The sequence below is a fragment of the Mustela erminea genome, chromosome 11 (genome assembly GCF_009829155.1).
Source record: "Mustela erminea isolate mMusErm1 chromosome 11, mMusErm1.Pri, whole genome shotgun sequence".
In the NCBI taxonomy this organism is placed as follows: domain Eukaryota; kingdom Metazoa; phylum Chordata; class Mammalia; order Carnivora; family Mustelidae; genus Mustela; species Mustela erminea.
The window spans coordinates 11,654,175-11,669,042 of NC_045624.1; the positions used below are offsets into that span (position 1 = coordinate 11,654,175).

Genomic DNA, 14,868 nt, shown 5'->3' on the forward strand with positions numbered 1-14,868 from the left:
GGCCTTCCCAGCCCCTCCTTGCAGACTGAGGTCTCACCACACCTCCAACTTGCAAAATTTCTTCTTTCCCTTTAATGCAGGGGAGGGCGGAGGAGGGCAGAGGACTAGGGAGTGAAGCGTCCAGAGGGTGGGGTGTAGTGTGGCAGACGCCTCTTGCCGAGGCCAAGATGGAGACGGGCTCTAGTGTTCCTTCTCGTTCCTTGGGCCTGTGTCTGGGGCTGGGACATAGGCATCGTCCCCTCCCAGCCGCCTGCCCAACCTCAGACCTCCACCGAGCCCAGCTCCCTCAGGTGCTGCTGCAGGAGCTGGATATTGTGCAACAGCTTCTTCTGGTGGCCGGCCAGCGTGATGCCCAGGGCGGGCAGGTCTCTGGTGGTGGGGAAGGAGTGGGTCAGGTCTGGGCCGGCTCCTCTAAGATCCCCGGCAGGACCCCTGGCTTGGAGCCCCGCGGAACCCCCACCCCACCTCTCCCGGCTTACTCCAGGTTGAGCTGAGCCACATCACTGAAGGTGCAGAGACCAAACTTGGAGAAGTTGTCTCGGTAGCACTCCAGTCCGATGGCCGAAAGCCAGGCCTGGGGTGAGTCCAGAGAAGGAAAGTCCAGGGCCACAGGGTTCAGAAGGGCCTGGGAGGGTCTAAGTGGGGGAAGGGGAGGTCAACGTCTCCCTTTTATGTTAGCCCCCTCTCCTCAGTTTTCTTTCTGGTTTGTATATACCCTCCCTGGTTGTCCCGGGCTCCAGCCCCAATCTCCAGACCTGTCCCCAGGGCCCCCATCAGCCTGCAGAGTGTCTGGTTTTCGGATCATCTTGTCAAATGCAGCCACCAGATGGTCGAAATGAGGCCTCTGGGTACGGTCCTTCTGCCAAGTGTCTAGCATAAGCAGGTGTAGTCCAGGAGGACAGCCTGGAGGCGGGGGAAGCCGGAACTCCTGCTCTATTGCATTTAGCACCTGGGGGTTAGTAGAGAAATGTGGTAATGGGACGCTCTTGCTGGCAGAAAGGCATATTCTGTTAGGCCAGTGGGTGGGCTGGGGTCAGGTGGGGCATGCAGTCCGAGCGGGGAAGGAACTTAAAAATAAGGAAGCCAAGACAACTTAAAATCTCAGTGGGTTAGAGAAGAAAAGCCAAGAATGTACAAACCTGTGAGGCTGGTGGGTTGGAAGGATGAGGGTGGGGAATTAACAATGTCTGGGTCAAGAGCTCACCTCCTGGTCACTCATGTCCCAGTAGGGCCGCTCTCCATAGCTCATCACTTCCCACATCACTATCCCAAAGCTCCAAACGTCACTGGCGGTGGTATGTTTTCCGTGTGCAATAACTTCTGGGGCTGCCCAGCGAAGCATACAACTTGGGCCCTGAGAGGTGGGGTGAGAAGCAGCAATAGCAATAATTATAGCAGCGGCCCCGTTTATTGAGCAGCTCCTGTGTGTTCTGAGGTCTGCTCAGGGTGCGCTCCTGGATGGAGCGCAGACGGGCCCCATTCCTCCAGACCCCAGGGCACGCCGCCCGTGGTACGCACCCCAGGTCCCAGCTCAACCGCCAGCACCCTCCGGAAAAGGCTGAGCCCCTGAGACCGTGCTCTCACCTGAGGACTGTGGCCAAGACGAGCCACTTTGCACACCAGGTGGCTATTCACCAGCACGCTGTGGGCAGAGAGTGCGCGGTGCACGAAGGCGAAGCTGGACAGGTACTGCATGGCGGCGGCCACTCCCCGCTGCATGGCCACCAGCTGCAGGCTGCTGAACTGGCCCTCCCGCTGCTGCTGGGGGCAGGGGGCAGAGGTCAGCTGCCAGCAGCGGGGTGGGGAACCTCCATAGGCCAGGGGCCAGACATCAGCAGGAGAGGAAGGAGGGGCTTAGGGAATCAGAAGATGGCCTTGGGAAGGATGAAGACTAGGGGAGGCGTCTCCGGTCTCCGGGACTGTTGAGAACTGCAGACTTCCCTGGACCCAAGGCAGCCCCGCCCGCCCCCGGGCCACACTGACCCTGAGGAAGCTGTCCAGGGGGCCCAGCTCCATGAGTTCCGTCAGCACCATGAGGGGCCGGCTCTTGGTGACCACGCCCTCCAGCCGCAGGATGTTGGGGTGCTGGAACTGGCCCAACACTGCAGCCTGGCCTAGAAAGGTCATCTGCAGGCTCTCCGCACCTCCAGCCCACAGGGCCTGGATGGCCACGGCCTGCTCCCGCCGTCCCCGGGGTTGCAGGCGGCCCCTGCGTACTTCTCCAAAGGAGCCTGGGAGAATGGGTGTAGGTGGAAGGCTATTGAGGAAGGACCCCGGGCTTGCGGTATCCTGCCCTGTTTGGAGGGGATCCTGCTGGGGAAGGCTCGTGGGGGCTCCAGCCCCTCCCGTCCCTTCTCTCTGCCCCTGCACACCTGCCCCAATGACCTCCTCGATCTTGATATATGCAGGATCCACTTCCCTGGTAAACTCTCGGATGGCCTGGCAGGGGTCCTCGTATGTGGAAGGGTCGATGTAATACTTCACCCCAAGACCTATAGGCAAATGGGGTGCACGAGGAGGGTGTGGTACGAGGTCCGGCTGCCCACACACCCCAGACATGCCCTCTTCCTTCCGATGGCGGGGCCGCGGAGTTCCCCTGGACCACGGGGGAACCTCGTCTTGCCTCCTGTGCTCAGCCCCCAGCCCTCCCTACCCCCATACCTGGACTGCTGTACTGCTGCAGTTGCTCTGTGTAGCCTGTCCCACGCCGCTTCCTGAGGACAAACCAGAGTCCTGAAATGACACTCCCCTGCCACGTAGGCCACTCTCCAGCCAGGGATCGTGGAGTGGGGGCTGCTGGATCCCTCCTTCCAGGCTCGCATGGGCCCCCGGGAAGGGGCCCGGTGGTGGGAGGTGGGCTTTGGAGGTGGTTTCTGCAGTGGGCTTTGGGGCTGCCAGGACGTGGGGTTGTGCCGTGGGGTGAATGGTGTGGGGACACAGCAGGGAGGGGCTCACCTCTGGAAGACAACAGCAAGCACGGTAATGGCCGCCAGCAGAAGGAAGGCCAAGGCCCCCAGGATGGACCCAATAACCAAGGAGAGTCTCTCTGGAAGCTGGGTGGACAGCTCACCTGGGGAAGCAGCCAGTCAGGACCATGCATGGGCAAGGCCTCACTAGCAAACACGCCTACACACCCCCCGTGCACCCACTCATGCCCACCCACAGACCCAAAAGCCATGTGGTCAGCCATGACACTATGCTCACAGCCTCCTGTCCCACACGGCCGCCAGGCCTCTCCTCGACTCCTCCTGCTTCCCCCTCTCCATCCAAGCTTCCTCTCACCTTGTGGCAGAGTCTGGAAATAGACCTTGCCCCCATAGGGGCCGTGACCTGCGGCAGTCCGTGCCCGCACTTGGAAGCCGTAGATGTGGCCAGGACTCAGCTGGGTCACGGTGGCCGTGTTGGTCTCGCTGGTCAGGGTGAAGGAGTGGGATTCATCTTCTGCCTGGGGGTGACAGCCAGTCACTCCCTGCTACCCAGCCCCAGTTCCTGAGTCCTGGTCACATCCTCAGGCTTCTTGGCCCCTCTCGGTCCTAGTCTACCTCCCCCATCTCTAACCCTACTGTGGGGCACTGTGAGCTCCCACCAGCCCTGCGGGGCAACCACCTTCCCACCTGGTCGTAGTAGCGGAGCTGATAGTCCAGGATGTTCCCGTTGGTTTGGTCTGGCTGTGGCCAGGACACCGTGATGCTGTTGGATGCCCGGCTTACCTGGTGCAAGGCAGGGACTGCAGAGGGAACTGGGGGAAGGGGGGGAGGGGTTAGTGGGAGGGTTTCCAGGAGCCCAGCAGCACGAGTAGGGGCGGGGCTTCTAAGGAGGCAAGGTAAGGCATCAGGCCGAGCTAGCCGAAGGCTCACCTGCATGGCTGGTGCTGACGTTGATGGCGGCAGCTTGGGGAGGGTCGGGGCTGAGCTCTGACACCCCGTTCACAGCCTGCACCTCCAAGATGTAGGGCACATGTGCCCGGAGCCCCCCAACTAACACTCGGCTCTCAGTCAGGCCCCTCTGGCGGGGGTCGAAGTGCACCTCATCCCTGCAGCGGCGACAAGCACCCCCGGTGCCCGAGCCCGGATCCCGGTGGCCTCCACATTCCTTGCACACGACATTGAAGAGCAGGTCCCCTCGTCCCCCCAGCTCCTGAGGCAGGCGCCAGTGCAGCATGAGCACTGAGCCTTGTACCTCGAACCAAAGCTCCCGGGGAGCCGATGGAGGGCCTGGGGAGGCCGGTGGGGGCAGCGAGAAGGGCCAGAAAGGAAGGCGTGGTGGGAGGCGGGGTGAAGGAGGAGGGGTGGGGATGATGATGGAGAAAGAAAGGAGGCGGGGGGGGGGGGGGGCAGAGGGGAGGAGACCCAGAGCATGCGGGTGGGGACCAGAAAGCAGATAGGCGGGTGGCAGGAGAGGCAGGAGGTGGGAAAGTGTGGGTGGGGTCAGGGCAGTAAGGCGGAGAGCGAGGGAGAAAATGAACAGGAGAAAAGTCACTGCAAATGGGAACCAGCTCCACTGTGTTGCCCTCAAGCTCCCCCTTCTCTGCCCACCCGCAGTCCCATTTCCACCCCTGAGGCTGGTGGGGGACTCACCGGTGCAGGGGGTCTCTGGGGGGTCTGAACTGGCCCTGTAGAAGCCCTCAAGGCAAGGGCAAACAGGGGCTGCAGCACTGGGGGCATGGCTGCGGGCGGGGCACGGTAAGCAGGGTGTGTTCCCAGCCAAGGCCTTGTAGGACCCCTCCGGGCAGGCTAGGGGGCAGAATGGGGCAGAGACATTAGGCTCACTTCGTCCCCCACCTCCTGAGCCCCCCACCCCACCCCACCCCACCCCAGGCAAGCACGAGGACATGCCCCCAGCCCTCCATTCCCCAGGGCTGTTTCTCCTGACCTCCTGAGACCTACCCTCACCCCCTCTGCCCTGTTTCCCTCCCTGAGGCAGAGATTACTTCCATGGCCACTGGAGTAGAACTGCATTTCCGCTGATGGAAGAAGTGAGGTGCAGTAGGGGCTATGGGCAGGCCGAGTACCAGATAGAGGTGTCTGGCTTGATTGACCTTCCTGCCCAGAGGCCTTCTGCGCCCTCCACCCTATAGCAAAACGATTCCTCTTAGCTGGTCTCCACTGCCGTCTCCACCCTGCAGTCTGGTCACCTGCCCTGACGATGATCCCTTCCTAACTAGACAGCAGATAGGGACAAAGGACCCATCCCAAGATAACCCAGGAGTTCAACTCCTTCTAATCTCCATCATTTGTCAGGCCTGCAGCCCTAGGATGCTTAGCAGTGGCTAAGGAAGTCTCCAGAAAGTTCCAGAAGTTTGAGATGAGCACATGACACCAAATTTATGCGCTTTAGACAATAAATCTGGAGAAAAACGAGAGTTCCTTCCTAAAATAGCTTATTGCTGACCTTTCGGGGACAAACATCAAGTTTGGGGTATTCAGGAGAGGTGTCCCAAGGTTGGGGAAAGGTGGGAAGATCTTGGGCAAGCGCACAGGCACAGAATCTCACCTTGGCAGGCCTTGTCTCCGCGGGCGGGCTGGTGCCCCGGCCGGCAACGGCAGCCCCCAACCGCTACCATCCACTTGCCCTCCCCATTGCAGTGCAGCCTCGGAGGGCTACCCCCCGCCTGGCCCCCGCCTCCATCCTCTTCTGGCTCCGCGTGAGCCACACAGGTGCCCACGGCGGCCACCAGGGAGGCGCCCCCGGCCCCACTGGCCTGCGTCTCAGGGAAGGAGGCGAAGGCGCGGAGGACGGAGGGGCAGGTGTAGGCGAAGAGCTTGACCGCCACGAGGGCCAGGCAGGCCCCCGTGTCCTGGAAGGCCACGTAGAAGCCTCGCTGGGTGAGGGGGCCGAAGCTCCTCTCTTTGACGTTGAGCTGCAGCCCGGCGCGCTGCCCGGCCCCGTGCGGGCCTATCGCCCACGCCGAGGAGGCGGGGAAGCTCTCGTCCGCGGCGATGGTGTCCACCTTGGTCCAGCGTTTGAGGTGCCAGGCGGAAACGCTGTCGGGCCCATCGGGCTCCTCGGCCTGGCGGTAGTAAAGGGTGAAGGTCTCTCGGCAGGTGCCCCCGGCCACGCCCAGGCTGGCGCATGCGCGCACGGAGAAGTGCAGTCGGATGTGTGCCCTCTGCGCTCCGCGCCGCTCCACGAAGTGTGTCTGCAACCAGTTGTCTTGCCCAGTGCCCGGAGGAGCCCCTGCCACGTGGCATGCCTCGAAGGTCCGAGTCAGGCGTCGCTGGTCGTCTAGAACGCTCACTTCATCCCACTGCAGGGACAGAGGGAATCCACCGTTAGCTGGCAAACCCGGTAAGTACACCCCAAAGTCCTGCTCCTCCGGGAGGGAAGGGGTCTTACTCCATTAGTCTCTACCCAGGGCTTCCTTCCCAAATCCTATATGACCAGTGGGAAGGAGGAGGAGCACTGGGGTGGGGAACGAAAGAGTGACACTCACCCCACCTGGCGGGTAGGTGAGCCAGCCAATCTCAGATGTCTCTCCAGTGGTGTCCAGCAGAACCTCTGCCCAGAGATAAGAAGGGCACTCAGCAGCAAAGCCTCCAGCTGGGACTGCTAACCCTCACCCCATCCCAGGAGGGAAACAGGAACTTCCCTCCCTGGTCCTTTTAATTCACCAGCAGGGGCACAGGTCTCCGTCAGGAGCCTTTCTCTGGAACCTTCCCCGTTCCTTTCACTTTCATGATGTCTTCACTCTTCTCTGCCTTTCCTGAATCTTTCCCATTCCCCACCCAGGCTGATTGGCAGGGATTCTCCAGTCTCCCTCCCTCTTACCTTCCAGAGCCAGAACTGAGGACCCCAGCACCAGGACCCAGAGACTGCACACCATGCCCGCCACTCTGCTCCCTGACCGGGCAGCCCCCTCAGCAGCCATGGGGCATCTTCGGGGCTCCCACCATTGCCCTGGCCACCACCCTGCTCCCAGGCAGGGCCACTGCTTTTTAAGACTGGGGTCTGCAGCCAAGCTTGCTTCCTAGGGAGACACACAGGACCAGAAGAGGCAGGTGACAGGTAACTACATTGCTACACAGATAGTTCTCAAACCACCCCAGCACCTATCAGAAGCAGACTCTCTCCTGACTTGTGCCAAGTCTACCATCTTTGAGGGCCATATGGCAGGTCACTCCCTCCCTACATCCTGCAGGGGACGCATCATTGAGCATTTCTTAAAGCTCCCCCCACCGCCCCCGCCGCCATTTAGAGCATAGGATAGTTCTGGGCCCAACGTACCCTTTTCTTCTGAAAGGAGCTCTTTCAATTCTTTCTCTTCATTTACTCTCCCTCCTCCTCCTAGAGCCACCCTGTATTGGAAGTCAGAAAACACTTCCATTAAACCAGGCACAGCAGAAGATACCCCTTCCCAGGGAACACATGATCCCTCCTCCCCAACATCTCCTGACCCACATCAGACCTGGACACTCTGGACAATACGGAAAGGCAGTGGAGCAAGAGGGACCATGGAAGAGAGCTGTGGGGTATGATGCAAGGGGAGATGGGCGAACAGGAGTGAGAAGAGCATAGGCACAAAGGTTCCATCTGGTAAGTGATCCAGCATAGAGAAAGGGTAGAGCTATGTAGGTCTGGCATGCCTACATTTTGTGACCAACGGTCCTCTCTCCACAAGGGGCACATTTCCTCTGCGGCTTACAGAAAAATAATGTATGTATATGAAAATGTATGTAATGTATGTATATGTATAAATGTATGTATATGAAAAATTTCTTCTAGTCTGCTCACAATGAAAGGACAGAATGTGGAAACAACAGTGCCATCGTGTCCTCTGAGATTAATAATGCACTGGGTTGAAGAAGGTATGAGAGCTGGGCTCTCTATATTCATGGTGCTTGTGAGTTCAAATGGGTATATCTTCTTGGAAGGACAGCTGGTGATGTCTTTCTAGCAGCTTCACCTCTAAGAGTTTGTCCTTCAAGTACTGCATCCTTGGGTCTGTTTGCAGAGATGTTCAAACAAGGATATTTGCTGCAGAACTGTTTGTAAGGGAAAAGACTGGAATGTAACTGTCCATCAGTGGTAAGATATTTAATAAATTATGGCACAATCTGAAAAAAGAGTGAGGGTAACTGCTTATGCACTGATTATGAAAATGATTTCCCAAGTGAAAGTAGTCCATGCAGAACAGTGCCAAGTATGTTCTCCATTGGTTAACTTAAGAAGGCCCCCCACAGACATGCACCCCTGCCGACTGTGGGGCACAGCTGCCTCCAGGGTCACAGTAAAGACGAACGGGCTCAGACCTTCCTTTGTTCATTGGTCTAGAGATTAGTGGTGACCCATCTCTCCCCTTATAACTGAGTCTCAGAAGTCTGTGAGTGGCATGGACAAGAGGCGCCCATTCCATTTACTTCTGTTGGGAAGAAGACGTGAAACTGAGAGAAAGAGAACAGCAGTTGGAAACTGGAATCTGTTTCTGTCACGATGGCTGTGGCCACGTGACCCGCAGCACTCCTGAAAACGGCACACTTCTCAATGAAGCTGAAACCAAACTACTATACCATTTGACTTTGATAAATCAGAAAATCGTAGTTGGATGCCTGCTAATCTAATTTTTCCTGGCAACACAGGCTCTGTTGCAAGACGAAGCCTTCAGGGTCATCTCTACGTGGTTATCATGAAAAGGCGCTGCTGTGACAGCTGGTGGGCCGAGGTATCATGGGCATCGGGCCACTAGCCACTGAAATGCACCTTTCATGTCACTGGAACCCTACTTGTGAGACAGAGTTTAACTTACAGTGCATGGAGGCAAGCAAGAAGCATTTCCAAATCACTGGGTTGTATACCTTAAACTTATCACAGTGTTATACAACAATTGAATCTCAAAGTCAGAAAAAAGGAAGCATTTCAGTACAGCAAATGACTCCTAAGAAACAGAGGTTCTCTGCCAGTACTGTCCTGAATGCTGCTAGAATCATTCACAGATGAAATGTTTCAAAGAAGAACAGGGATATTGTGAAGTAACAAAGCATGGCCCCATCACCAATGGCTGCTTAATAAATATCCTGAAGGAACATGTGTTGTCAGCGCTTCCCCCAAGCGTTCAGTGGCTTAATTTGGAGACATGCTTGACACACCAAGGCAGACCAGACTGACCAGAGCCACAGGGTCTCTAGGAATGCTGTTATCAAGAACTGAAAACGTCAGCAAAATGCCTTTAAACAATGAAAGCTATTCTATCATTTGCCTAGCAGATATTCTCTAAAATAGCCTCTTTCAGTCAGAACATGGATGGATTCTGGAATCTGTACAAAAAGTAAACTGTAAGCACTGTGTCTTCCTAAACTTATAACTAGACAGATAATCACGGAGAAGAAATAATAAACACTTTGGATGCATCTCAATGAATTTTTTTTTTTTTTGAAGAGACAGCAAACCAAGAGGGAAGATATGTACTGCAGATCCCATCAGCTGTGCACTATGGAACATTCTAGAAGATGAGGAATGGCAGAGTATCTGCTTTGATGACCCACAATATAAGCCACACGGTTGCTTGTGGCTGCAGCAGGGCGTGTATGCGTAGCCTCAGCAGGCATCTTAATGACAACATGAAGCTGGCCTCTCTCCAGAGGATCCAGAAAAGAGCAAAAGCAATTAGGGAACATGTTAAAGCCACTCAGCTTCTGTCCTCAAGAGACATCAGGAAGAAAAGAATTAAATGGAGACATGAGACATGGCATGTGGACTGCCACTTCTGTAATTGTTAAAAAAGGTTTACCAAGAACCAATATATTCTTTTAAAAAATGGTGGAAGCCGTTGAAGAGAGCCCAGAAGTGTTCCTTGCTGTTTGAAGGGACCTCTTTTAGATTTGGATCCAGAAGACTGAAAAAAAAAACTGTGGTTGAGTGAGACTAGGAAGTGAGGTCAATTCTTGCTTATCAAACAAAACAGATAAATTCAAGTCTTTAATTTTTTTTTAATACATATAAAAAGAACTTGGGTGTACCTCTTAGGCAAGAATAAAAACAAGGAAAGACGAAACTTTAAGATATGGAAGAAACTGCGGTCAGCTAATTCCTACTCCCGCAGATTCTTTTGAAACAAGTTTCAAAGGCAGAAACGTAAGTGACAAGAACACGCAGCTCCAGCCACACGCCTGGAATACTGAACAAGCAGGACTTAGAACTCGATTTTCAAAGGTGCCTTCAATGGTTGAGGACTAGGACATCTGTCTGAGCTTAGTCTGGAAGCGCATCCTGGAAGCAGCCAAGTGCACCCCTCCCGCAACACAGAGGGGGACAGGCCTGCTTTGGATCACTCTGTCTTCTCCAGCTCGCCAACGGCATCGGTCAGTGTTTAGAAATCCTCTCACCCACCCATGAAAGAGCCCAAGACTTATCTCAAACAGGAAAACATTCGAATTTCAGATGTGTATATGGTTTTAAAAATATAACACCAGAAGCAGCTGAAATGTGGATGGAAAATGGGAGCTCAGAAAAGAAGACTGATTTGACAAAATTTCAGATGACAAAAATTGCATTCTATGACTTCACATTTTTTTTTTTCTCAGCTTCTTTCCTACATATATCACTTTACATCTTTTTGCTACGGTAGAGACGCTGCATCCACAAGCCTGCTACATTTCTTTGGTTTATAAAAATATGACAGTCCGTAGGCATCAAAATTGTGTTTTGTTTCTAGAAACTGGCAAAGATTAAAGATGTGTAGACTCTTAGCTTGTACATCATAGCTTCTGAGTTCTGTTATCTATAAAAATGAAAGATTTTAAAAATAAATGAGTAAATCTGTAGGAATTTAAAAAATTAACGGTCTTCCAATTGAAATGTTAAATATGATGACTTGTGAACAAACGGAGATGGTTTTTAAGAGTTTATGTACCTTGATCCACAAAACGAGTTTTTAAAAAACTAAGTAATACAAGCCAAATCAGGTTGGAGGAAGATATGGCAGGAACATGCACTGGCCATTAAAACTGGTTACTGTAGGAGGGAGAAAGGAAGGAAGCCAAAGGAGGGATTATTAACTTGGTCTTACATATATTTCAGTGGGTTTTCTTGTTACAACGAGCATATCTTATTTTTTACAATTAAAACAAAATCTCATTAATTATCATCTAAACAACAAAAAAGGGAAAACGTTTTTAAAACCTAGACTAGCAGAGCGTATGTTTACATTTTACCCTCCCCTCCCTACTCGCTCTAGGTTTCAAAACAATCCAGAAATGTTCACCTATAAGGAGAAAGCAGAGATAAAGAGGCAGTTGGAGTGCAGGATGAATGAGCAAAATAACTTTTATCGCTGCATTTTCTTGAAGCTTCTCTTCAAAGAGGTTCGAATGGCCCCACTGATCCCATCACGCTTCTCTGACTCAGTGTCAAGCAAAGGACTTTGGCTCTAAAGGGCCAAGGGAGACCAGGGGGCCTAGGGACACCTGACCAGGGCATCGCTGCTGAGTGAGCCTGGGCAGGAACGTTCAGAGAGGCCGAGCAGGCTGCAGGGCCCAGTGGGGCGAGGGAGGTCCCAAGGGCAGAGGGGCCGATGGTTAATGTGTGGCGTGGCCGCAAAGCTGGCCCTCACACCTGTCAGCCACAGGGTCAGCGTGGGAGGGGTCAGCACCATGGGCCCTGTCCTCCGTCCTGTTCTGCAGCTGTTAAACGCCCAGGAAATTCCAGGATAATCCTTGCTCAGCTTAATGCTGCTACCCTTTAATCTCCACCTTGGATATGGTCGCAGTCTCTTGGAGCTCTGTCCGCCCGCCTCGAAAAGAATCCCATCAGCCTGTTCCTATCAGCCCTACGGCGGCATCCAGAGCAGACAGTGAGGAGGTGGCTGTCCTCCGGTGCTTCTCGCCCCTGCTGCCCTGGCTCCAGAAGCCAATTTGTGGATTACCTAGCAGAGGAGAGCACTGTGTCCCTTGAGGCCTCCAGCCTCCAGGAATGTCCCCCAGAGCACGCAGATGCAGACGAGTGTGCCTCCCACTCCCAGGCTGTGGAGCTGGGGGAGGCTTTTAAGATGCAGGCAGAGTCGGGGAGAGGCAAGCAGCCACTCAGAAGGAGCCACTCCGGCTGGGCACTGACCGGGGATGTGCGTGGCTTTGGAAAAGGGCATAAGGGAGGGTGTTGGGACAGTCAGTTCGTGTCCGTGAGAGATAAGTAAATGGAAGATTGTAGAAGCCCCCAAGAGCCAGGACCACTACCTGTGGGAGCAAGTGTGAGAGTATATAAGGGAATGTGTGTGAGGTGAGATGGGTATGGAGCAGCACGCAAGCTGGGACGGGTGTGCGTGTGTGTGTGTGTGAGTGTGTAAGGGTGAGAGCATGCACATCAGAGCAGATCCAGAGTGCTCTTCATACTGGTCACTGACGCCCATGAGCCCTTCTCCTCACCCTGGGTCTGTCCCTACTCTCCCCCAGAGCCTGGCAACTGCTCTCTGCTCTGGGAGTTGCTGCTGCGGAAACATCTGGGCTGGGAGAGGGAGCTGAGCAGGGAAGTAGAGAAATAAAGGGAAACACGAAGCTGCCCCAAACCCCAAACCCCACCATCTCCCTTCCCCCTCGTGGGCAGTGGGGACACAGGACTCAGGACCCAGCTCAGGATATGGTGATGAGCTGCAGGAGAACCTGGCCCCGAGGAGGAATGTTCCTGCCTTTCCTGTGCTCAGATCGCTGCTGCCTGTTGCTCCTAGGCAGGCTGGGGACCCAGTGCGCACTGCCAGCCATCTTTCTGCACCCAGAATGAACCAACAGACTCCAAAGCGGCCCTCCTCTCTAGGCCACTTGGTAGGTACACAGAAACCCTCCAGCCTAATCTTCCTGCAAGGAAAAAAAGGTCCATTGCCCTGAGAGAACCCAGTGCCCCCCCCCCCCCGCAATGGCACCATCAACAATTGCAGGTCTCGATCCTGCAATGCCCATTACCTGGACATTTCCCAGCACTGCCTACGATGCCACAGCTCCTTCCCACCCAACCCGCATCTCCCCTTCTACAACCTGAGTCAAGTTCTCCTGGCAGGGGGAGGGCCTGGCCCTGGTTAACTTATTGGGAACAGGCCCAGCCACTTCTCTCCATGGGCACTGCCAGGGACATTACAACATCGGCTATGCTGGGCCCCAGCCAGCTCCCCCAGGGGTGGGAGGAGAGAGGATGCCAGACGGCCAAGATTGGTGGATGGGGGTGTAGGGCAGGTAGGGCCAAGTACCCAGATGTAAAGAGAGGGCAGTGGAGCTGGGGCAGCACAACCTGCAGACTTTGGCTGCAACTTGGGGGTGAGGGCTGGGGAGCATGAACCAAGCCTCTCCACTCTAAGGCTTATGGGTGGTAATGGGGGTGGGGGAGCTGAGGGCAGGTGTGGGATCAACCTCCTTGCTCCTCCCAGCTCCGCGGGACTGGAGAGATGCCACTGGAGTCAGAAGGATGGGCAAGCCTTTTCAGAACGCTGGGAGTCCGGCCTCGGCAAGGACCCCTATATCAGGACCCCCAATATCTGGAGACACAGTGGGGGATTGCAGAAGCTAGGGTAATGGGAGTGTCAGTGATGGCCGGCCAGAGGTCGGGGAGCCAGGCTGGCCAGTTTCGCACCCCTCAGGAACCCACCGTCGCCTTGGACAAGGATACTCAGTACTACCCCTGGAGGCCCCCAAGGATCTGCAAAGGCCCAGTCTGGAGGGCCCCTCTACTTTTGCAAACCTTGATGCCTCTGTCCCCAAGCACACCGCCCCCCCCCCACACCACACCCCCCCCCCCCCCCACACTGCCTGGCATCCCGGGGCTCACCTTCCGCCGGCCGCAGGCTCCGCAGGTCTGTGCCCCCCCCCCCGCCCCAGGCCCCGCGATGGAGCCGAGCAGTCCGTTTCTCCGCTCGGGTGCGGGGACCCGGCTCCCCGCGGCCCGGGTCCTCTCGCCGCTGCGCGTCTCTGGGGCTCCGGGGCGGCCGGGGGGCGGTGGCTGGCGGCGGGGGCTGCTCTGAAGGCGCAGCGCCCGCGGATCGTGCGGGGCCCACGTCGCGCTCGCCGTCGCCGCGCTCGGTCGCGGGTCCCGCCGCCTGCTGCTCCGCTCTGGAGCGGCGGCAGGGGCGAGCTCAGCCCGGCCCGCCCCCTCCGCGTCCCTCCCAGCCCGGCCCGCCCCTCTCCGGCCCCTGCGGCCGCCCTCCCTCTTCCCTCTTCCGGGGAGCCGAGCCCGCCCTCCCGGCCTGGGCGGCGATGTGCGGCGCCCGGCGCGGGGGAGAGCGGGGTGGAGGCGCGGGGCTCGCCCTGGGCCCGCCTGTGCGCCGGGGCGGGGGCGCCTCCTCCTCCCGGCCGCGCGGGGTGGGGGACCTGGGCACGGAGGGAGGCTCGCGCGGGGGTCCTGGAGGGGGCGGGCTGCCGTGCGGCGGGGCGAGGCGCTCAAAGCCCTGGCCGGGCGCGGGCTCGGGTCCCCGGGAGGGAGAGCGCACAGGAGGGCGGCGGATGCCCGGGGACAGCGGAGCGGGGCGGGGCAGGGCAGGGCAGGGCGGCGCAGTCGCCGGCCCGAACACCCGCGCCCTCTCCCCACCCCTGCTTTTCTGCTTCAACTCTAGGAACTAAACCCACTGTTTTAGTTCCTACTCAGGTTTAAACTAAGGTGGGCGTGAGCTGTGAAGAAGAGAAAGAAGGAAAAGAAGGGGGTGGAGGGAAAGACAAACTGAGAAATCTCGGAGGGTACGGGGGTGGGGTGGGGATGGGTAAGCAGCAGGGAGGGGGCATCTGGGTTACGAAAGGGTCTCCGATCTGCCCTTAAACTCGTCGGCCCCTTCGTGACCCTGGATCTTGGCCAACGGTGGGGCCTCTGACCCCACCCTCCCCAAAGGGCTGGGAAGCCTGGGTCTGAACGGGGAAGTCCAGGTGTAGGTGCCTGGCTTTGCATTGCCCGGGCAAGTCTGGCCCT

At 56.6% G+C, this 14,868-nt stretch overlaps 1 protein-coding gene across 5 annotated transcripts; it reads right to left on the reverse strand.

Annotated features, from left to right (window-relative positions):
* Nucleotides 1–45: 45 nt before the first annotated feature.
* On the reverse strand, nt 46–14,501 carry EPHB6 (EPH receptor B6). Of its 5 annotated transcripts, XM_032304606.1 has the most exons (19): nt 13,741–14,501; nt 9,725–9,829; nt 7,225–7,295; nt 6,769–6,967; nt 6,434–6,498; nt 5,494–6,247; nt 4,578–4,733; nt 3,858–4,214; nt 3,615–3,739; nt 3,283–3,445; nt 2,956–3,070; nt 2,662–2,714; nt 2,373–2,492; nt 1,984–2,231; nt 1,585–1,758; nt 1,205–1,354; nt 756–949; nt 480–635; nt 46–369 (listed from the first exon to the last, which is right to left on the reverse strand). In XM_032304606.1, the coding sequence occupies exons 4-19, from the start codon at nt 6,866–6,868 to the stop codon at nt 261–263; spliced, it is 3,039 nt and encodes a 1,012-aa protein (XP_032160497.1). In that variant the 5' UTR covers nt 6,869–6,967; nt 7,225–7,295; nt 9,725–9,829; nt 13,741–14,501; the 3' UTR covers nt 46–260. The 5 variants fall into 5 exon arrangements, with proteins under 5 accessions (XP_032160497.1, XP_032160496.1, XP_032160495.1 ...); XM_032304605.1 differs by lacking the exon at nt 9,725–9,829; XM_032304604.1 differs by lacking the exon at nt 6,769–6,967 and having other exon boundaries at nt 13,741–14,105.
* Nucleotides 14,502–14,868: the final 367 nt, after the last annotated feature.